The sequence below is a fragment of the Musca vetustissima genome, unplaced genomic scaffold (assembly GCF_032173495.1).
Source record: "Musca vetustissima isolate MV318-11 ecotype Yass unplaced genomic scaffold, APGP_CSIRO_Mvet_v1 utg16895, whole genome shotgun sequence".
NCBI classification, from domain to species: domain Eukaryota; kingdom Metazoa; phylum Arthropoda; class Insecta; order Diptera; family Muscidae; genus Musca; species Musca vetustissima.
The window spans coordinates 33,149-57,132 of record NW_026883302.1 but is presented as its reverse complement, the minus strand read 5'-3'; the positions used below and the strand labels follow the sequence as shown (position 1 = coordinate 57,132).

General features: G+C 35.2%; 2 protein-coding genes across 2 annotated transcripts; both read left to right on the top strand.

Annotated features, from left to right (window-relative positions):
• Nucleotides 1–2,023: 2,023 nt before the first annotated feature.
• LOC133330148 (uncharacterized) lies at nucleotides 2,024–8,261 on the top strand. Its single transcript, XM_061538620.1, has 5 exons — nucleotides 2,024–2,125; nucleotides 2,185–2,298; nucleotides 2,403–2,686; nucleotides 7,913–8,023; nucleotides 8,090–8,261. Exons 1-5 carry the CDS (start codon nucleotides 2,024–2,026, stop codon nucleotides 8,259–8,261), a joined length of 783 nt encoding a protein of 260 aa, XP_061394604.1.
• An 8,287-nt stretch (nucleotides 8,262–16,548) lies between these two features.
• On the top strand, nucleotides 16,549–20,459 carry LOC133330147 (uncharacterized). The gene is made up of 5 exons (XM_061538619.1): nucleotides 16,549–16,590; nucleotides 17,201–17,281; nucleotides 17,696–17,815; nucleotides 18,268–18,424; nucleotides 20,242–20,459. Exons 1-5 carry the CDS (start codon nucleotides 16,549–16,551, stop codon nucleotides 20,457–20,459), a joined length of 618 nt encoding a protein of 205 aa, XP_061394603.1.
• The last annotated feature ends 3,525 nt before the right edge of the window (nucleotides 20,460–23,984 follow it).

Here is a 23,984-nt window from a genome sequence, read left to right as displayed (position 1 = left end):
TTCAGGTCGTCTATAAAAACTCATTTCAGGTCGTCTATAAAGACTCCTTTCAGGTCGTATATAACAACTCCTTTCAGGTCGTGTATAACAACTCCTTTCAGGACGTCTATAAAGACTCCTTTCATGTCGTATATATGGCCTCCTTTCTCGTCTTGTATAAAGACTCCTTTCAAGTCGTCTATAAAGGCTCCCTTCAGGTCGTCTATAAAGACTCTTTTCAGGTCGTGTAAATAGACTCCCTTCAGTTCGTCTAAAGAGACTTCTTTCAGATCTTCTGTAAAGAGTCTTTCAGGTCGAATTATTTTCATTAAATAATCCTTTTTAATTATATCCAGTCGACATGAAGAACAGATTTCTAGAACATTTTATTTTAGGTTGTCAGGACAGATTTTTTCAAAACATTTTCTCCGAATCCCTTTCAGTTGTGTTGTTATTTGTTTCGGCAGCGACGATGAACTAAATGTGTTAAAAATTCATCCGATTTTATGATTTTAAAATTGGATCAAAACGTTTAAATGAAATTAGATTTTATCAGGTTCGGAATTAGATGTGTAAATTGACGATGACGATAAAATATTACAACAACAAAAAGAGTTAAATTTCATTTTTATTTTCTAGGAAGCTGGGTGACCCAGAATTTTTAATATAACACGTTAGAAAGTAATTCAAAGCGAAATATTATATATATATAAATTATAGAGCATGAAAAAACACAAACTCCGAAAAAAGTTTGGGTACGTTTTTGATCCGAATTGGCTGTAATTTGATATTTTGGATTCTCATCGAGTAGAAAATCACCACACCAAAAAATATTAATATTGGGCCAAGTTTCAGGGTAGGCCCATATGAGACGATTACGTATTTGATGCGGTTTGGCACCGATTTTTTAATCGAATTGTCTTTAATTTGATATTTTGGATTTGCATTGGGTAGTAAATTTTTTTCCTACCCCAAATTAAGGATATGGGTTTAAGTTTCAAGGTATCCCCCATATAAAGGTATAACCCAAAGTTCGGTATCTTGGGAGTTGGCTCCATATAACGGTACCTCCCGAATTGCGGTATTTTGGGCAGTTTGGGCATATTTTAAACTGAATTGTCTCTAATTTGATATTTTGGGGATTATTGGGGATAAAATCCCCTTAACAAAAATTATGAATATTGGTTCTAGCTCCAGGGTAGCTCCCTTTGAATAGTACTTCCCATTATTCGGTTTTTGAGTAGTGGACCGTTTTTCAGACAAATGGACTGATATTTTGGATTCTCATTCGGTAGAAAATGCCCCTACAAACATTTATATTGGTGCAAGCTTCAGGGTAGCTGCCTTTTAATAATACCTCCCATTATTCGGTATTTGAGGGGGCTTGGGACCATTTTTCATCCATTTTGGCTATATTGGATGTTTTGGAATTTTAATAACTAAAAAATATTGACCTAAGTTTCCGTATAGCTCCTTTATAATGGTACATCCCATTATTGGGTATTTGAAGGGTTTTGGGATCGTTTTCCAAGCAAATGGGCTATAATTTCATACATTGGATTTTTATTGACAATTCTCCTTACCAAAAATTATTAAATTAAAATTGGGCCAATTTTCAGGTTAGGCCTCTGGACACAAAGGAAGGCTTCTAGGTGTATTCTAACGGTGATTTTCGAGTCTAGGCCAAACATATGAAAAAATAAGAATTTTTATTATATTTGTTTTGTGTGTAAAATATTGACACAATTAATTTACAGCACTTTCATTCATGCTCTCGCATAGCGAAGCGAACCGAAATGAAAGCAAAGCGACCGTTTTTATTTTCGAAATGTTCTAATTAAACTAATAAACATTGAGGGTATTGATCGAACTTTAAAAGTTTTAACACATTTCTACTGAAGACAAAAAAATGTGTAAAAGCGTTTAGTTTAGCTTAGTTAACGTAACAAATAAGACGCAACAGCACGGGCACGAGCTACGTACGGATAGTTGATAATCGAATAAGTTACAGAATTGAGAAAAGAGTAAAATAACTACAAAAAATATGCAATACTCGAAGTATCTGCTAATATTGGCACTTATCATAGGTGTAACAGTGCAGTACACCCAAAGTGTTTCCTTTTTTCCCTCCAACAGTGCCTATGGTGTAAGTTTGTGTAAAAAAGGTGTATCGAATATATATTTTTTAAACAAGTGCTTGTTTAGATTTTTGCCGCCCTTGCTGTCCCGCTGGATCTGCCACATCGCAATGTTTTCATTTCATATAATTTTGAGGCAAATTATAATTTACCACAAACCTGGGGTATACCACCATATGCTGTAAGTTGTACAAAATGCAAAAAAGGAAAAGAAAAATTTTGCAAATTTTGTCAGATGACAATAGTAAGGTGTTAATTTTCGTTCTTCTTTGCCCTCGCCCTTAGACCGGTATTGAAGATGAAGATTTGTTCGAGGTAGAAGGCAGATTGAATAGTGGCAAAGCGTGCAACACTAATTGTACCACGACGTCTGCAGAAACGACGGCGGGTGATGAAGATGGAGAGGAGACGGAGGGTAATACTAGTGCAGAAGATTTGTCCACAGAATCACCATCAACTAATGCGACCGAAACAGAAAGCCGCCGTCGTCGTCGCCGCAGAAGAAGATCAATGTCATCGTTGTTAACACGCACCCATTTCTATAGGATACTTATTGATAAGTTTGAGAGGTAAGTTGAGATTTTGGAGAACAAATTTGATAAAAAATTAAAACATGCTAGCAACAAGTAAATTATATATTCTTTTAATATTTACTAATTTTGGCTACATAATTTAAAAACACTCACCACGGTTTTCCAACAGCGATTTCCAATAAAAATCCAACCTTATGAGAATCTCTTTCTGTTTAATATTTGATTTTTGATTTTTCATTTGAATTTTTTTACACAGTTTTATTATTTATTTATTTTTCAAATTTAACTGAAACTCTTTCTTAATGTTAAATAACATTGCGAAAGTTCTCTGTTAAATGACACACATTTACCGACCAGCAGGGAACACAACCATGATTAGGCGACATAAGCAACAACACAACCTTGCCAACGAACAAGCACATTCATGACATGTTAAAAAATGAACCAAAATTGGTTGGTAAATTTAAAACGAAAGCACTTGTATTTTTAGTACCGGGTTTTTTGTAATTATTTCAATTATGATACTTACTTTTACTCTAGTTTAATACGACATATTTAAACTTTTCCAATAAGAAGTAAAATTTCGCGACCGATACGCCATTTAATACGATTGACAACTGAAGGAAGACACAGCATACATTAGATATTTTCTTTCTCAGTAAAAAAGACAACAACAATTCATGCTTATGGCTAAGTAAACATGAAACACAATCCATTCTTGAACTTGAAACGAAAAACTCTTGTTTTTAGCTGCCGCGTCATTAGTAATTAATTAAATAATTATTGTCACCTTTTCTATAATTTTTACCACATATATCCTTTATTTTAACGATAATACACCTTAATTTTCTGTTAACAAACAAAATTCGCCACCGACCGCCATTTAAATTTATTGACAACTGAAGGAAGAGACAAGTAAACGTGACTCTGTTGTCGCCATCTAGAAAATGTTCTCTCTCTCTCTGTGTAAAACACAAACAATCATAAGCAAAAGAACACTAACAACTACTACTCTTGGCAAGTAAATATATCACATTTTTTTGCGAATTTTAAACGCAAAACACTTGTTTTTAACTGCCGTGTAGTTATTAATTAATTCAATTGCCATTATTTTCACTTTTTCTATAATTATTTACGGTATTAATCGTTTATATCTTCTATGTAATTTAATTTTCTATTAACGATAAAAAATTCGCGACCATCCGCCATTTAAAATAAATGACAACTGAAGGAGAGACCATGAAGTGACAAATGTCAGTAACAGTGTTGTTAACATTCAGCCAAATTTACGCTTTTTATTTACGATCATTAATCGTAATCGATCAATTTTAATCGTAAATAAGAATTGAAAGGATGAAAACAACAATTTAGTGCGAATTTAAAAAAAATTGGTTCATTAATAAATAGGGGATATTAAATTATTTATTAATGAAAAAAAAATTAAATTAGCCTTACATTTCGCTATTGACAATAAAATAAGAGCAAAAACAGAAACAGTCAAAAACTCTAAAATTTAGAACAAATGCATCTACGGACAGGCAAAAGAGAACAAATAAAAACATCGTTAAGTTCCGGGCCGAATCATGAAGTGGACATTAAAATTACATAAATCGAGGTCTTCCTGGAGAAAACGAATTACCAAATTACAGACATTCAAGACCTTACACCTTAAGAATACTGAAAATGACGCGTGACGTTTGAAAAATATTTCTGAAATCCAAAAAATACCGAATGTTGTGGCTTGTGTTATATAGGTGTTGTTATATGGGAACCCAATATATCAAATTACATCGAATTCAGTTAAAATACAATTCCCAACATCAACAAAATACGGAATATTGGGGGTACCGTTATAAGATGACTATACCAACACGTGGACCGGTATATCCCGTTTGCAACACCAAACATATTTGATGTTTATGCAAATATGCAAAGCTATACCTTAAGTTTTGCACTCTCTATCGTGATATCAACAAACATACTGGTAAAACTATTTTCAAATAATTGACGTCAATCAAGGACCTGTAAAAACTTTTTTGAAATAATCGACGCCAATATCAAATTACAACCAAATCAGTTAAAATAAAATTCCCAATATCCACAAAATACAGAATATTGGGGGTAACTTTATAAGATGAATATACCAACATGTGGACTGGTATATCCTGTTTGCAATACCGAACATACTTGATGTTCTAGCAATGTCTGTGCAAAATTTCAAAGCTATGCCTTAAGTTTTGCGGTCTCTATCGTGATATCAACAAACATACTGGTAAAAATATTTTCAAATAATTGACGCCAATTGAGGACCTGCAAAATTTTTTTTCAGATAATCGACGCCAATAAATTCACATCTATTGAGGGTCTGAATAAAATATTAAAAAAATAATCTACTATAGATCCACGCCTATTGAGACCCCTTAATAAAATATCTAAAAAAATCTCCTATAGATCCACGCCTATTGAGGCCCCTGAAAAATATTATTTACAAATCCGTGCCTATTGATACTCCTGAAAAATGTTATTATTTACAAATCCGCGCCTATTGATACTCCTGAAAAATGTTATTATTTACAAATCCGCGCCTATTGATACTCCTGAAAAATGTTATTTTATAAATCCACGCCTATTGAGACCCCTGAAAAACATTATTGTATAAATCCACACATTTTGAGGGTTTAGAAATATTCTTTAAAAAGAATCCACGCCTTTTGAGGCCCTAGAAATATTCTTAAAAAAACCAGGGGCTTTTGAGGTCCTAGAAATATTACATTGAAAAACACGCCTTTTGAGGTCCTTCAAAAATTACTTTAAAAAACACGAATTTGAGGTCCTTGAAATATTATTTTTAAAAAACCTACGCCTTTTCAGGTCCAAAAAATATTTTTAAAGATGTCTATGCCTGCCGAGGTTTTAGAGATATTATTTTTAATAAAAGCCACGCCTTTTGAGGTACTAGAAATATTAGTTTTAAAGAAATCCAAGCCTTTTGAGGTCATTAACATATTATTTTTGAAGAAATCCAAGCCTTTTGACATATTAGAAATATTACTTTAAAAAATTTATGTCATTTGAGGTCCTTGATATATTATTTTTAAAAAACCCAGACCTTTTAAAAAATCCACATATTGTGATTCTCGAAAAAAATATTTTCAAAAAATCTTTGTCTCCCTGAAAAATGTTTAAAAAAGTCTTACCTGATCAGAGAAAAAAATCTGTAAAAAATCTACATTTTGTGTTTATATTTTTATCAGTTTCCGTTTCAGAAAATGTCTTATTATTTTGTACTCAAAGAGTAATTTTAACATTTTATCCCTTCTATTAGTTTTTTTACTATTAAAAGGGTACAGGAACAGAAACAATATATTTTCTCGATAATTCCTATTGATTTCATTGTATCATCCATTTAGCGTTTTTTAATAAATTCCTCTTGTTTCACTTTGGGCCCATTGACAACACAGTTTCTCGCAAAAGCTTCTTCATCTTCAGTCTGTCAATTTCTGTTAAGTGCGGTCGGTTGCAAATTCTAGTCGTTGATCGTAAATGTTTAAATTAAAGGCAAATATTAAGATAACATTTAAAGAAAACGTGTAAAAAGTATTAAATATTATTCGTGTAATTGTTTTAATATGAAATGCAAGTGTTTTCAGTTGTAATTTGTCAAAATAAGCCGAGTTTTGTCTTCAAAAATGTTTGCCACATTCCTTTGTCAATTCATTCGTGTGTCCGTGAGTTTCATAAGAGATGAGAGAGAGACGTTCGTGTGATGTTGTTGTTTATGTGTCGTTTGATAGTTATTTGCGTTTTAAAACAAGTGATCGTTGATGCGTGCGTAAAGAAATCTTGAATAATTATAAAGAAATAAATGGAAATAATTAATTTAAAAATTTAAATTTATTTGAATCAAATTCATTTTGTGTTAGTAAACAAATGATAAGATGAAAGTGTTGTGATGGTGCTCTCATCACTGATGATGCTCTCCTTCGCTGAGACAAGGAGCCTCATATTAAAATGCCACTTCATTGAAATGTCAGAGTGGCCGGTTGCAATTAAAGGTCGTCAGTTGAAAATAAAAAAATACATACAAAAATTATCAAAATCAGAAAGAAAAAAATACATAATTTATATTGTTTTTATCGCTGTAATATCAGGTCTTTAAAAAATCCTCAAAATTGAAATTATAATAAAAATTCGTGTCGCGTATCGGGTTAGATCGGTTTATTATAGTGTCGTTTAAATTTTGTAGAAAAATGTATCGCAAACTTTAGTGAAATATATTGGTAAGCACTTCAATAAAATATAAAAAAATTAAATTTTTCTATAGAAAAATAGTCCTCAGAGGACCTGAGGATTTTTTTCTATAGAAAAATAGTCCTCAGAGGACCTGAGGATTTTTTTCTATAGAAAAATAGTCCTCAGAGGACCTGAGGATTTTTTTTTTCTATAGAAAAATAGTCCTCAGAGGATAGAAAAATACTCTTAACAAAACCTGAGGATTTTTTCTATAGAAAAATAGTCCTCAGAGGACCTGAGGAATTTTTTCTATAGAAAAATAGTCCTCAGAGGACCTGAGGATTTTTTTTTATAGAAAAATAGTCCTCATAGGAGCTGAGAATTTTTTTCTATAGAAAAATAGTCCTCAGGCGAACTGAGGATTTTTTTCTTTAGAAAAATAGTCCTCAGAGGACCTGAAGAATTTTTTTCTATAGAAAAATAGTCCTCAGGCGAACTGAGGAATTTTTTTCTATAGAAAAATAGTCCTCAGGCGAACTGAGGAATTTTTGTCTATAGAAAAATAGTCCTCAGGCGAGCTGAGGAATTTTTTTCTATAGAAAAATAGTCCTCAGGCGAACTGAGGAATTTTTTTCTATAGAAAAATAGTCCTCAGGCGAACTGAGGAATTTTTTTCTATAGAAAAATAGTCCTCAGGCGAACTGAGGAATTTTTTTCTATAGAAAAATAGTCCTCAGGCGAACTGAGGAATTTTTTCTATAGAAAAATAGTCCTCAGGCGAACTGAGGAATTTTTTTCTATAGAAAAATAGTCCTCAGGCGAACTGAGGAATTTTTTTCTATAGAAAAATAGTCCTCAGGCGAACTGAGGAATTTTTTTCTATAGAAAAATAGTCCTCAGGCGAACTGAGGAATTTTTTTCTATAGAAAAATAGTCCTCAGGCGAACTGAGGAAAAAACATTTTTAATATTTCACGCCTGTAATTTAATTTGTTATTAATGCCTTCTTCTAAATTTATTTTATTTACAGAAGTGGCTTCGAAGGTGAACCCTGCCTGCTGCGTTTGATTTGTGAAACAAACTCTTCGGAATTGGGTGATATTAACGGTGTCCTGGGCAGTATAATGCATGTTATGTTTTCGTAAGTATTACCACTTTTCATTTTACTTTTCAGATAATAATTGTCCGTCCGACACTCCTTTTAAAGGCCCACAACATCGAGAAATGAAAACTTACCGCTCCAGTATTACCAGGCCGAAGTGGATGGCATTCATGATCAGTGTCATCATTATGAGGAGGTTTGTTCACAGAGTATACTGGATTTAATATCAACGCCGGTCCACGAACTTATTGATAATTTAATGAACAATAAAATATAAGGAAACCAGTATTTTGTGTTTATTTTTTTAATTTTAAGCAATATTAGAACAATCTGGAAATAAAAAATCTTCCACTTCTTTTTCGCTTGAAAAATAATGCAAATACGTAAGCTACTTAAGCTCTAAAATTAAATCCTTAAAAAAAGGACATTATCACTTGTTGCCTAATTCAGAAGGTCATCTTGCCGTGCTGCCAATGCTGCCTTAGCAACCGGCCTACAAATGCTGGTAGCATTCGTTCTTTGAGAAATTTGCAAACTCTGCTACCAGCAGTTAAATGTCGACAACAATTATGCAAATGACGTTAATGCTTAAAAGCAGGAGGGCGGTATAGTGGCTTTGTTTTGTCAAATAGCCCACTTACTTGTGAGTGATTAAATTTCACTTTCAATTAGATTCGGAATTTGGTAACAAAGAAAAAGTAGCTGATTACAAATGACCTAATGAGGAATGGAAAGTAAATAAAAAAATGGTCATTAAAAATATTTTTGAATAAATACACCCCTTGTTTATCTCCTTGGATAGCACTTTATATGCGATGGGAAGGAGACTTATTCCTCTATAGTTGGCATATATCGTCTTGTCTCCTTTTTTGTGCACGGGACACATGATGCTGAGGTTCCAATCATTGGGCATGCTTTCCTCTAGCCAAATTGTACTAATCAGCAGGTGCATGCTCCTTAACAGCATCTGGACACCAGTTTTGAATAGTTCGCCTTGTAAACCATCGATTGATTGCTATTCTGACCTCATCTTGGCTAGGTGGTATACGCTCTATACCGTTATCTATTATTGGTTCTGGGGTATGCTTTTCACCGCTACTATTTGATACCAGAAGTTTTTCAAAATGCTCCTTCCTGATCCTGAACACGCTGTCTGTATCTGTCACCAGGTTTCCTTCTTCATTTCTACAGGAGGATGTGCCAGCACCAAAGCCTTCTGTTTGGTGTTTTACCCGTTGGTAGAATTTTCCGACTTCATTTTGACACCTGTACATCTCGATTTGCTCACGCTCACGTTTTTCTTGTTCTTTCTTCTTTTTTCTTAAAATACGTTTCTCCTCTCTCCTTTTCTCCCGATAGTTCTCCATCGCATTACGTGTTGCTACTGTCCGCAAGGTTGCCCTATACGCTGCATTTTTCATATCAGTAGCATTTCGACACTCCTGATCGTACCACGGATTTCTTGATGGCGGTCTTTGGTACCCAAGTGTTGCTTTAGCTGCAGTTTGTAGGCGATTCTCTGCCGTTGTGCTTCTATATTATTATCGGGACAAGGGGTGCTTTCGTCAAGCAGTTGGGTAAGTTGAGCGGAGTAGGCTTCTGCTATCCCCTGTGTTTGAAGCTTTTCGACGTCAAATTTCCGTGTTACATTAGATCGCACCTTTGCTGCTATATTAAGACGGGTGCGTACCTTGGCTGCCACAAGGTAATGGTCCGATATTCACTCTTCGGATCGATCGGACGTCTAAAACACTGGATGAATGCCTTCCGTCTATCACAACATGATCGATTTGATTTCTCGTTGTTCGATCGGGAGAAATCCAAGTGGCCTTGTGTATATCGAGATGCTTGAATCTGGTGCTGCTAACTACCATGTTTTTTGTTGCCGCGAAGTTAATCAACTTCATGTCGTTGTCTGATGTTTCTTCATGGAGGCTGAATTTTCCGACGGTGGAGCCAAAAATTTTAATGTCGTGGTCTGGGCAGCGGTCATATGCGGTTTCTAGGCGCTCGTAAAAAATGTCTTTGGTCTGTTCATCTTTGTCTTCCGTCGGTACATGGGCACAAATAAGACTGATGTAGAACAACTTCGCTTTTATACGGATTATACCAATTCGTTCATCTACTGGTGTGAATCTGGAGACGAGGTCTTTTATTCTCCTGTTAACCATAAATCCGCAGCCAAATTCACGTCTCGTTTCATGGCAGCTATAATACAGGGCGTAATCATCTGATTTACTTACGCCTTTCCTTTCTTTCGGCTTTGTACTTCCTGTTCCGCCAAAGCGAACACTGCGCCTGTCCTGTATAACGTGCGCACATTCCAAGTGCAACATTAGCTGGATTTGGTTTTCTTTTTCTTTGCTTTTTAATAGTAGGTTCGGTTTTCCGAGTGTGGGCAACTAACCCAACGCCTCAACCCATTGTTTATAGTTCTTATGGGTGAACTCGCGGCACATATTAACTCACAATTTCATCGGGTGATGAAAATAGGTACCCAGGTGGCATCACGGAGAGGTCAGTGTCAACAATTAAGATGAAAGAGGGACCAAAATAAGCCTGGACTTCGCCATGTTAAAGCCAATCAAAAATCCTACCTAATCCTAACCTAAATTTAAAATTCTTTAAATTTAGGTCCATAAAAATGATTCTTCAAAAAAATCAAATCCTTTTTTAGGTCCTTAAAAATTATTCTTTTAATTCTTGAGTTCCTTCTTTAAAGTGTGGATATTTTTCATTTTGTTTAACTCCTCATCCGCTGGTGACTTAGGCGCCCTTGTAAATTGAATGTATCCTTTGATGATCTCTGAACCACTTTTTTGATTTCTATTTACATGACAACCAAATATATTTACCATAAGAAAGGACATTGCAATCCTAGAAATACTTGTTTTTTTGAAATGCTAAAATGTTGTGACCTCTGTCAAAATATTTTTCCTGTTTTGTCACTTAAGGGATATTTTTTCTGTGCTGCTAAAATATGCAAATCAAATTCTGTATTTGACACAAAAGCAAAATGGGTTTGAAGACTGAGAAAGGATGTAATTTTCCCAGCCACAAAAAAAGGATTTTAAAATTTACAATAAATATCCTTTTTGATATTTACCACATTAAAAGGACATACATTAGAAGATTTTGTCATCATCTCTCCCCCAGGAAGGACACGCTGCTGTGCGGATAATTAAAAGAAAATATGCTAATTAAAATGTATTGCAGTTATTGTGTTCAGTCATCTCCTTTCCCTTCGTATGAACATTGCAGGTCCTTTAGCTTATTCTTCCTCTGCTACTATTTCTTCATCGTGTGCTAATGAGAAAATTAATGATATAACGGTACTAAATGATTTAACAATTTCCTTTGCTTGAGTTTTTCCTTCTTGTTAGCATCTGCTGATAAAGTAGTTCATCAATATTCAAGGATATCATTTTTCTTACAGGATGTGTTTTTGCTCTGTTGTTGTGATTTTCAAGAGGATGTTATCATTGTTCATTAGTTTCTCCTTTTTTTACCAGCACTCCTTACTTCGTTTATTAGTTTTATTGTTTCTCCAAAAAAGTTAAATTTGTTACCGACCTTTCTTGATTTTTTTATTCTTTTTGCCCTTTGTTTCTTAGGAAAGTTCCTCTTAAATTATTAATGATGAGTTCTGTTTTTTATGAGGGCGGTGATACCTTCTGCTCCGTAATCATGAAATTGCATCGACAAGTCAATGATTTTGGCCTTTACATTTCAATCATTCTCCTGTCAGAGTCCTCCTTTTAATGTTCATACTTTGTAGCTCTGGCTAATGCCATGGTCGAGGTAGATGACGATGATGGACATAAATTGTTTGCGCATATCGAAGTTCCTTTGCAGAATCCCTATTTAATCGAAGTGTCATTTCTTATTTCAACTTTGATGTTTCAATTCTGCTGATGGTGATCGATGGATGTCTAACCAAATAGGAGGACAATGAAATGTTTATTTAGTTGTTTCATTGCATGGCATTTAGAATCGACATGACCTAGAAAATGATATGAGAAGAGCAAAAAAAAAAGGATCTTAATAAGTGCAGATTTATTAAACAAATATTTTTAAGGACCTAAACAAGATTTTTAGATATGCTTTTTTAAGCACTTTCTTCTTTATAATATTTCCTGATATATATTCTGCTGTACTAAATTTGTTACACACATCCATTCGACTGCTAGTCTGCTGCTAACTATCCATTGTTAAGAGTATTTGAATTATCCCCGTTTCCTGCATCAGCTTCGTTGTAAAACTTAATCATGAGCGAGTAATTGAAATGTTGTATAAGTTCGTGAAATCCGCTTAGGCATATCGTATGTGTGTGTAATTTAGTTTCAGCAAACAAGTTAAGAAAACGGTTATACAAATCCGATTTTAAAGGATCATGGGAAAGCTATTCAACGGTAAGTGGGAGAATAGTTTGCCATTAAGGCTAACTAAGGATATTACACGTAATGACATGGCATAGTTAAGAGTAGCGGAAATTAGTCCTTGGATAAATAGTCTTTAAAAAATCCACGCCTTATATGGATGCCCAAAAATAGTCTTTAAAAAATCCACGCCTTATATGGATGCCCAAAAATAGTCTTAAAAAAATCCACGCCTTATATGGATGCCCAAAAATAGTCTTTAAAAAATCCACGCCTTACATGGATGCCCAAAAATAGTCTTTAAAAAATCCACGCCGTGCATGGATGCCCAAAAATAGTCTTAAAAAAATCCACGCCTTATATGGATGCCCAAAAATAGTCTTTAAAAAATCCACGCCTTATATGGATGCCCAAAAATAGTCTTTAAAAAATCCACGCCTTATATGGATGCCCAAAAATAGTCTTTAAAAAATCCACGCCTTATATGGATGCCCAAAAATAGTCTTTAAAAAATCCACGCCTTATATGGATGCCCAAAAATAGTCTTTAAAAAATCCACGCCTTATATGGATGCCCAAAAATAGTCTTTAAAAAATCCACGCCTTATATGGATGCCCAAAAATAGTCTTTAAAAAATCCACGCCTTATATGGATGCCCAAAAATAGTCTTTAAAAAATCCACGCCTTATATGGATGCCCAAAAATAGTTTTTAAAAAATCCACGCCTTATATGGATGCCCAAAAATAGTCTTTAAAAAATCCACGCCTTATATGGATGCCCAAAAATAGTCTTTAAAAAATCCACGCCTTATATGGATGCCGAAAAATAGTCTTTAAAAAATCCACGCCTTATATGGATGCCGAAAAATAGTCTTTAAAAAATCCACGCCTTATATGGATGCCCAAAAATAGTCTTTAAAAAATCCACGCCTTATATGGATGCCCAAAAATAGTCTTTAAAAAATCCACGCCTTATATGGATGCCTAAAATAGTCTTTAAAAAATCCACGCTTTATATATTCTTTAAAATAATCCACGCATGTCATTGTCCTTGAAAAATTATTCAGAATTCCTTATTTTAGTATAAATTGTGCCTTAATTGAATTTCATATTTTATTTACAAAAAGAAAATCACTCACAATAAAGTCGTCTCCCTATTTTAAAATTCTATACACAATTCACAAACAGCACTCCGCCCACCATCCCCTGTTTATTCCCCTGTCATAATATACACATTCGTATTTTTTTGTCCTACATGTTATTCCTTTTTAATCCTTTCGCAAATAAACACTTTTGCCAGCATTACAACGGGGATATTTGTATTTCTGAATACAAAAAATAAAAATAAAAAATACTGAAAACTTGGACAAATGTCGTCCGGTCGGTAATCACTGTTGACTGACATTTCATGTTTGTCATGAGTAAACAAAACCGAAGGAATCCGACCGACCGACAGACCAGCCATCCAGTAATGGAAGGACGAACGCCAGGAAGGCAACAAAATGTTCAGACTTTTATAGCCCAGACCTGTTCAAATAACCTGAAAGGGACATGTGAGGGTATTTGGGAAGTTCTTTGCATTTGAAAATATATATGAAAGTAATTTTTGCAACAACAACAATAAATGCAAAAATTGAATTTGTAAATATTTCAATTATAATTTAAATATGTTTTGTATGAATGCTTGGAAATTAAAATAATTTTAAATGGAAAATGGTGTTACAAATTCAGATATTTTAAATCTTTGAAATTGTGCTGAGTATTAAAGGATATTTGTGTAAGGATTATTTTTTTTAAAGATTGCTTTTTAGGGACCTTTAATTTGAAAGTACCTTAACAAGGCGTGGATTTTGTAAACAATATTTTTAGGCACCCATACAAGGCGTGGATTTTATTAAAGCCTCTTTTTAGGCACCCATACAAGACGAGGATTTTATTAAAGCATCTTTCTAGGCACCCATACAAGGCGTGGATTTTTTAAAGACTATTTTTAGGCACCCATATAAGGCGTGGATTTTTTAAAGACTTTTTTTAGGCACCCATATAAGGCGTGGATTTTATTAAAACATATTTTAGGTACCCATACAAAGCGTGGATTTTTTAAAGACTATTTTTAGGCACCCATACAAAGCGTGGATTTTTTAAAGACTATTTTTAGGCACCCATATAAGACGTGGATTTTTTAAAGACTATTTTTAGGCACCCATATAAGACGTGGATTTTTTAAAGACTATTTTTAGGCACCCATATAAGGCGTGGATTTTATTAAAACATATTTTAAGTACCCATACAAGGCGTGGATTTTTTAAAGACTATTTTTAGGCATCCATATAAGGCGTGGATTTTATTAAAACATATTTTAAGTACCCATACAAGGCGTGGATTTTTTAAAGACTATTTTTAGGCACCCATATAAGGCGTGGATTTTATTAAAACATATTTTAAGTACCCATACAAGGCGTGGATTTTATTAAAGCATCTTTTTAGACACCCATACAAGGCTTGGATTTTATTAAAGCATCTTTTTAGGCACCCACACAAGACGTGGATTTTATTAAAGCATATTTTTAGGGACCCATACAAGACGTGGATTTTATTAAAGCATCTTTTTAGGCAGCCATACAAGGCGTGGATTTTTTAAAGAATATTTTTAGGCAGCCACACAAGGTGTGGATTTTTTAAAGAATATTTTTAGGCAGCCATACAAGGCGTGGATTTTATTAAAGCATCTTTTTAGGAACCCACACAAGGCGTGGATTTTTTAAAAAATATTTTTAGGCAGCCATACAAGGCGTGAATTTTTTAAAGAATATTTTTAGGCAGCCATACAAGGCGTGGATTTTTTAAAGAATATTTTTAGGCAGCCATACAAGGCGTGGATTTTTTAAAGAATATTTTTAGGCAGCCATACAAGGCGTGGATTTTTTAAAGAATATTTTTAGGCAGCCATACAAGGCGTGGATTTTTTAAAGAATATTTTTAGGCAGCCATACAAGGCGTGGATTTTTTAAAGAATATTTTTAGGCAGCCATACAAGGCGTGGATTTTTTAAAGAATATTTTTAGGCAGCCATACAAGGCGTGGATTTTTTAAAGAATATTTTTAGGCAGCCATACAAGGCGTGGATTTTTTAAAGAATATTTTTAGGCAGCCATACAAGGCGTGGATTTTTTAAAGAATATTTTTAGGCAGCCATACAAGGCGTGGATTTTTTAAAGAATATTTTTAGGCAGCCATACAAGGCGTGGATTTTTTAAAGAATATTTTTAGGCAGCCATACAAGGCGTGGATTTTTTAAAGAATATTTTTAGGCAGCCATACAAGGCGTGGATTTTTTAAAGAATATTTTTAGGCAGCCATACAAGGCGTGGATTTTTTAAAGAATATTTTTAGGCAGCCATACAAGGCGTGGATTTTTTAAAGAATATTTTTAGGCAGCCATACAAGGCGTGGATTTTTTAAAGAATATTTTTAGGCAGCCATACAAGGCGTGGATTTTTTAAAGAATATTTTTAGGCAGCCATACAAGGCGTGGATTTTTTAAAGAATATTTTTAGGCAGCCATACAAGACGTGGATTTTTTAAAGGATATTTTTAGGCAGCCATACAAGGCGTGGAAATATTTCCATGGACCATTAACACGTTTGTTGTCGGTGTATCACAACTATGTTTTGGTTGAAAATGAAAGTGAAAAAAATAATAACAAAAGCAAAACAATCAACCAGAGGCCAAAGAACTTTCATAGAGGTCATCGGAAAAACAACAGGAAATCATTAACTAAAAGCTTGGAACTAACTACTAAGATTTTTTAAAGAATATTTTTAGGCAGCCATACAAGACGTGGATTTTTTAAAGGATATTTTTAGGCAGCCATACAAGGCGTGGAAATATTTTCCATGGACCATTAACACGTTTGTTGTCGGTGTATCACAACTATGTTTTGGTTGAAAATGAAAGTGAAAAAAATAATAACAAAAGCAAAACAATCAACCAGAGGCCAAAGAACTTTCATAGAGGTCATCGGAAAAACAACAGGAAATCATTAACTAAAAGCTTGGAACTAACTACTAACCACGTTTATGATTCCATTGACCCAGAGGTGATGATGATTATATTGACCTTGGAATGAGATTGTGACAACAAAGTGTTTATAAAATTAGTTTTATACATGTAACCTCACACAAAATGGCACAATTAACCTCTAATACCTTCCGCCATGGTGTCATGGTAGGAGGAAGTCAATTGCTGTGGGTCATCAACCAGGGGAGGGAGTATGAATTATATTTTTTTTAAATTTTATTATTCAAATAACATAACATATTTGTCACTAATTATTGGAGAATAAATATAGACAAAATTAGCCAAAACCAAACGGGTCATAGATTATTCTCAGCACACACACACCCATGAAATATGTGTGTGCCTGTGTGTGGGTAATTTTTTAATTGAGGCAATTCATTGGACCATGGAACTACTGATGTTGACCAATATTTTTATTATATGGTCAATTGGCTATTTGATCACGTCATCTATCGGCGAGGGGCAGGGAAATTAATTTTAAACATTTCAATTGAAATCCAGCTCACCTATATAAATATGAAATACTTTTCAAAATGCCAATCATTTTTTCAACACCTACATTTATTATCAGAGCTCAAATTTTTCTAAGTCCACTTGTGAATAACTACTGCAATGGATTTCAAAGTGAATTTCGTATTGAATGAAAATATCTTCAAATTAATTCTAGTTATCCTGTTCACAATTGTAAGCCCCATTATTTGAGACATAAAAAAGTTTTGTGATTTAAATAATATTAAAAACATTTTTTTTTGATTAGATAACCAAAACAAATGCTGCGGCCACCAATGGAATGATGGGAGCCTTTAACTGCTCTCAACCACCGAAATTTGAAAACTTTGTAAGTAATAACTTTAAGACGATTTTTTTAAGGACCCAAACAAGTTTATAAGAGGATTCGATTTTTAAAAATATTTGTTCAAGGTCCTAGATATGCGCTGATTTTTTAAAAATATTTTAATGGACCAATTAAGATTTTTTTAAGAATATTTTTTCTAGGTCCTAGATAGGCGTGGATTTTTTTTATAGAATTTTTTTCTGGGTCCTTATTTGGCGTGCATATTTTAATGAATATTTGTTTGGTTCCTAATTAGGCCTGGATTTTGGCGTTGATTTTTTATAGATTTTTTTGGTCCTAATAAGGAAGAACATTTTTCTAGGTCCTAGGCGTGCATTTTTTAATGAATATTTTTTTCAAATATTTTTTTTTCAAATTGCTATTCTGTATCAATATATATTTTTTTTATTTTTTCAGGACATTAGCAAATGCTGCCGTTTGCCGAACATAAATCTGGGACCTGTTGTGGAAAAATGTCACAAGCATGTTAAGTCACTGAAATCGCATAATGCCAACTATCCTGCCTATGCTCATGTGGTAAGTAGGAACCATCATAAAAATATTTTCACATCCTCTATTCATTACTTAAGGCTTATTAACCCTGATAATAAATATTTTTAAACATATTCACATACACATTATCCATCATCGGAATATCCATCCAGCCCATTTGGCGTTATCTCTACTGAAAATCGCCGAGTTCATTTATTATTTGTAACAAAACTAGCAATAAACGACAAAATGGCCAATAAAACCATTTGGCAAATTTGCAAAAAAAAAAAAAGAAACGATATCATTTATAAAACAAAATGGAAATCCTTCTTTAATATTCATATCCTTAATAGTACATTTCTGTTGTTGTTTCATTTTCTTTGTCGTTTTATTCCTGTGTGACCTTTCTACAAATCCCATTGACACATTACCATTGATGACCCATCATATATGTGTGTATTCGTGCGTGATGCCATCATCGTCGATGTCGTGATCAGTGCTATCCTGAATGTATTTATCGTGAAACGGGTGCCTTTATTAATGGCGATATTCAGATGGACACGGTCCAAAACTTTTTACAAAACAACATCGAACAACGTGATAAGATTATTGTGCCGACCATTGTCACATCCTTCCAGACATGCATGGCCAACAGTATGTATTAATAATTGTGTGTATATGTATGTATGTGTGGGTGGGTGTGTGTGATGTAATATGGAATATTGTCATATTCATTTTGTGTGTTTTATGGCCGTTTTGATGTGGGTTATGCCGATTGATGGATTAGTGATGGAAAGAAGGACTTTGAATAGTCGGCAAAATCCACAACATTTTTTCAGGATCTAATTGAGGCATGGATTTTTTAAAGAATATTTTTTCGAGGGCCATAAGAGGCGTGGATTTTTTTAAAGAATATCTTTTCAAGGGCCATAAGAGGCGTGGATTATTTAAAGAATATTTTTCGACGGCCATAAGAGGCGTGGCTTTCTAAAAGAATATTTTTCGAGGGCCATAAGAGGCGTCGCTTTTTAAAAGAATATTTTTCGAGGGCCATAAGAGGCGTGGCTTTCTAAAAGAATATTTTTCGAGGGCCATAAGAGGCGTGGCTTTTTAAAAGAATATTTTTCGAGGGCCAAAAGAAGCGTGGATTTTTTTAAAGAATATTTTTTTCGCGGGCCATAAGAGGCGTGGATTTTTTTAAAGAATATTTTTTTCGCGGGCCATAAGAGGCGTGGATTTTTTAAAGAATAGTTTTTCGAGGGCCAAAAGAGGCGTGGATTTTTTAAAGAATAGTTTTCGAGGGCCAAAAGAGGCGTGGATTGTTTAAAAAATAGTTTTTTCGTGGGCCATAAGAGGCGTGGATTTTTTTAAAGAATAGTTTTTCGAGGGTCATAAGAGGCGTGGATTTTTTTAAAGAATAGTTTTTCGCGGGCCATAAGAGGCGTGGATTTTTTTAAAGAATATTTTTTTCGCGTGCCATAAGAGGCGTGGATTTTTTAAAGAATAGTTTTTCGAGGGCCAAATGAGGCGTGGATTTTTTACAGAATAGTTTTTCGAGGGCCAAATGAGGCGTGGATTTTTTACAGAATAGTTTTTCGAGGGCCAAAAGAGGCGTGGATTTTTTACAGAATAGTTTTTCGAGGGCCAAAAGAGGCGTGGATTTTTTAAAGAATAGTTTTCGACGGCCAAAAGAGGCGTGGATTGTTTAAAGAATAGTTTTTCGAGAGCCAAAAGAGGCGTGGATTGTTTAAAGAATAGTTTTTCGAGAGCCAAAAGAGGCGTGGATTTTTTAAAGAATAGTTTATCGAGGGCCTATATGAGAGGCGTGGATTTTTTAAAGAATATTTTTTCAAGGATTTTTTAAAGAATATTTTTTTAAGGGCCCAAACTATTCGTGGATTTTTTAAAGAATATTTTTTCAAGGATTTTTTAAAGAATATTTTTTTAAGGGCCCAAACTATTCGTGGATTTTTTAAAGAATATTTTTTAAGGCCCAAACTATTCGTGGATTTTTTAAAGAATATTTTTTAAGGCCCAAACTATTCGTGGATTTTTTAAAAAATATTTTTCAGGGACCTAGAATACTCATCCTACTTAGCCTTTGTGGGCATATGTTCAATCATAAAATTTTTCACATTCCCCTTTCCCTCGCATATCCACATTTCCTCAATGCAAATACCCATATCGTGTGCACTCATCTAGAAAATTGTCACAGTCATACTCACAGCTATCTATCCATCCATCCCAAAAGACTTACCAGAAGAACATTCATTTCTAAAGATAACTGCCAAACATTTCGTTGTCCTAACCAACCACTCGAACTATCTGCAAAAACCAACATGCGAACAATTCCCACATGCTTTCTTTTACAGCCTTGTAAAATAGATCCTAAAAACGACATCGAAAAAAAACTAATTGTCATTTGTATCCTTTTATCTCCCATTCTCCTTCCTTTCTCTTTTTTTTCACAGTCAAAAACACGATGCAGGCCAAAGGCATCAAAAGTTATCCGAAAATCGATGGCTTAGGCTGTTCTCCATATGCCAGCATGGTTTATGGTTGTGTAAATGCCGAAACATTCCTGCACTGCCCGCCGGAGATGTGGCAGGATGATAGTTCATGTAATGTGGCGAAAAACTTTGCTCTACAATGTAACCCTTTGCCGCACGTCCCACTGCCAATGATTTAATTATGGCTAAGCGGATTAGCATGCGGACAAAGGCATTTTACGGTGGGAGGGATATCCCATCTGTCCATCCCTGAGGTTATGTTTAGTTTTAAGTTTGTTAATGTTATATAAACACATACATACAAAAATAAATACATTTAATACATATTTACAAAGTGTTTAATAAGAATGAGTTAACTAATGACCAGTAATGATGGTGGGACTGGTTGTCCCTGGCATGGATTTTTAAAATTATGTTTTCAGGGACTACTAGTGGGTGTGGATTTTTTAAAAATATTTTAAAGGGACTACCAGTGGGCGTGGATTTTTTAAAAGTATTTTTGAGGCATATTTTAAAAATACTTTTTCCGGGACTTGATATACCGTGCATTTTTTTAAATTGCCACACTCGGAAAACCGAACCTACTATGAAAAAGCAAAGAAAAAGAATAACAAACCCACCTAATGTTGGCGACCCCGCAAACGTATAAAGGACCACGATATGCGAATCTGCACTTGGAATGTGCACATGTTGTACAGAACAGGCGCAGTGTTCGCCTTGGCGTATGTACTCGAGAAGTACCATCGAGGAAATGCGATGGAAAGGGATTGGCGTAGGTAAATCAGATGATTACGCCCTGTATTATAGCTGCCATTAAACGAGACGTGGATTTGGCTGCGGATTTATGGTCAACAGGAGAATAAAAGACCTCGTCTCCAGATTCACTCCAGTAGATGAGCGAATTTCTATAATCTTCTACGCCCATATTTTACGAGCGCCTAGAAACAGCATATGATCGTTGCCCTGGCCATGACATTAAAATTCTGCTAGGAGATTTTAATGCAAAAATCGGAAGGGAAAATATCTTTGGCCCCACCGTCGGAAAATTCAGACAACGGCATGAGGTTGATTAACTTCGCGGCAGCAAAAAATATGGTAGTTAGCAGCACCAGATTCAAGCATCTCGATATACACAAGGCCACTTGGATTTCTCCCGATCGAACAACGAGAAATCAAATCGATCATGTTGCGATAGACGGAAGGCATTCATCCAGTGTTTTAGACGTCCGATCAGCCCGGGGAGCGAATATCGATTCGGACCATTACCTTGTGGCAGCCAAGGTACGCACCCTTGGCTGCCACAATGGTGCGATCTAACACAACACGGAAACTCCACGTCGAAAAGCTGCAAACTGCTTGATTACCCAACTGCTTGGCGAAAGCACCCCTTGTCCCGATAATAATATAGAAGCACAATGGCAGAGAATTGCTTACAAACTGCAGCTAAAGCAACACTTGGGTACCAAAGACCACCATCAAGAAATCCGTGGTACGATTAGGAGTGTCGAAATGCTACTGATCTGAAAAAAGCAGCATATACGGCAACCCTGCGGACAGTAGCAACACGTAATGCGATGGAGAACTATCGGGAGAAAAGGAGACAGGAGAAAAGGAGACTGGATAAACGTATTTTCAGAAAAAAAGAAGAAAGAACAAGAAAAACGTGAACGTGAGCAAATCGAGATGTAAAGGAGTCAGAATGAAGTCCGAAAATTCTACCAACGGGTAAAATACCAAGCCGAAGTCTTTGGTGCAGGCACATCCTCCCGTAGAGATGAAGAAGGAAACCTGGTGACAGATGCAGACAGCGTGCTGAGGATCTGCAAGAAGCATTTTGAAAAACTTCTGGTATCAACAAGTAGCGGTGAAGAGGATACCCCAGAACCAATAATAGATGATGGTATAGAGTGTATACCACCTAGCCAAGATGAAGTCAGAATAGCAATCAATCGGCTGAAGAATAATAATGCAGCAGGTGCCGATGGGTTACAAGCTGAACTATTCAAGACGGGTGGTCAGTTGCTGGTAAGGAGCATGCAGCAGCTGATTAGTACAATTTGATTAGAAGAATGCATGCTCAATGATTTTGTCCCGTGCACAAAAAAGGAGACAAGACGATATGTGCCAACTATAGAGGAATAAGTCTCCTTCCCATCGCATATAAAGTGCTATCCAGCGTACTGTGTGAACGACTGAAGCCAATGGTCAATGACATTATTGGACCATACCAATGAGGCTTCAGACCTGGCAAATCCACCATTGACCAGATTTTTACTCTGCGCCAAAACCTGGAAAAAAACCACATCGACACATTCCACCTATTCGTCGACTATAAAGTCGCATTCGACAGCCCTATCCGTTCAGAGGTGTTAAAGCCATTTCTGTGTTTGGCATTCCTGCAAAATTAATTCGGCTATGCAGGATAACTTTAACTGGCGCAAGATCAGCAGTTATAGTCGGAAAGGACCTCTCGGAGCCTTTTAATACCGAACGAGGATTCAGACAAGGTGACAGATTGTCGTGTAATCTTTTTAACATCCTGCTGGAAAAGGTTATACGAGACGCAAAGGTGAACAGAAATGGCACTCTGTACACCAAACAACACCAGTTACTCGCCTACGCCGATGACATCGACATAATGGGTCGAACATTGAGAGCGGTAACATCCACCTTTGAACAAATTGAGAAGGAGTCTGCCAAAGTGGGTCTGGCAGTAAACGGCGAGAATACCATGCTGATGGTATCAACGTGCAAGACGTCCAGTAGACACGGACCAACTGTGGAACTTGAGAACTACAGCTTTGAGGTAGTCAAACATTTTATATCCCTTGGTACCGCCATAAATAAAACGAATGACATCAGTTTTGAAATTCGGAGAAGGATAGTGATGGCCAACAAATGCTATTATGGTCTGAGCAAACAACTCAAAAGCAAAGCCACCTCCCGCCGACCAAACTCACACTTTAGAAGACGCTGATACTACCCGTGCTATTATATGGTTCTGAAGCATGGGTACTTGAGCAGGCAGATGAGGCAGCTCTTGGAATGTTTGAGAGAAAATTTCTCCGAAAGATCTATGGACCGATCTGAGTTTTTAAAATATTTTTTCAGGGACTAGGCGTGGATTTTTTTAAAATATTTTTTCAGGGACTACCAGAAGGCATTGTTTTTTTAACAATATTTTTTAGGGACACAAAACAAGGCATGGATTTGTTTAAAATTTTTTTTTCAGGGATTGCCAGGTTTTTGAACAAAGAACTTTCCATTTGTTTAATAATATCTATTTATTAACTTTTTACTAATCAATTTCATAAGTAGCATCGCTTTGGAAATGTTCATCCATATCAACATGGAAATCTGAGGTATCGTCATTATTATAATCATCCTCCTCCTCCTTCATATGGTCTATGTAGGGAGCATCATAGGAATCACTGAAAACGTTTTCTATAAAAATATTTGTTGAATTAAAAGATACAACTAAAAAATACTCTGAAATCTCACCCTTATCCAAATGCTGGAACAGATGTTGAAATCGGGGATCCTCTCGCATTTGCCGCATAATTTCCTTTAAAAGCCTCGGATCGATTTGTGAAGAATCGTAGACCATATTCTCACCATTGCCCATAAAATCAGAATACGGGTATGAGGTATCACTGTACATATCGTCCACACCTCCACATGAATCGGCGGGCATCCAATTTGTA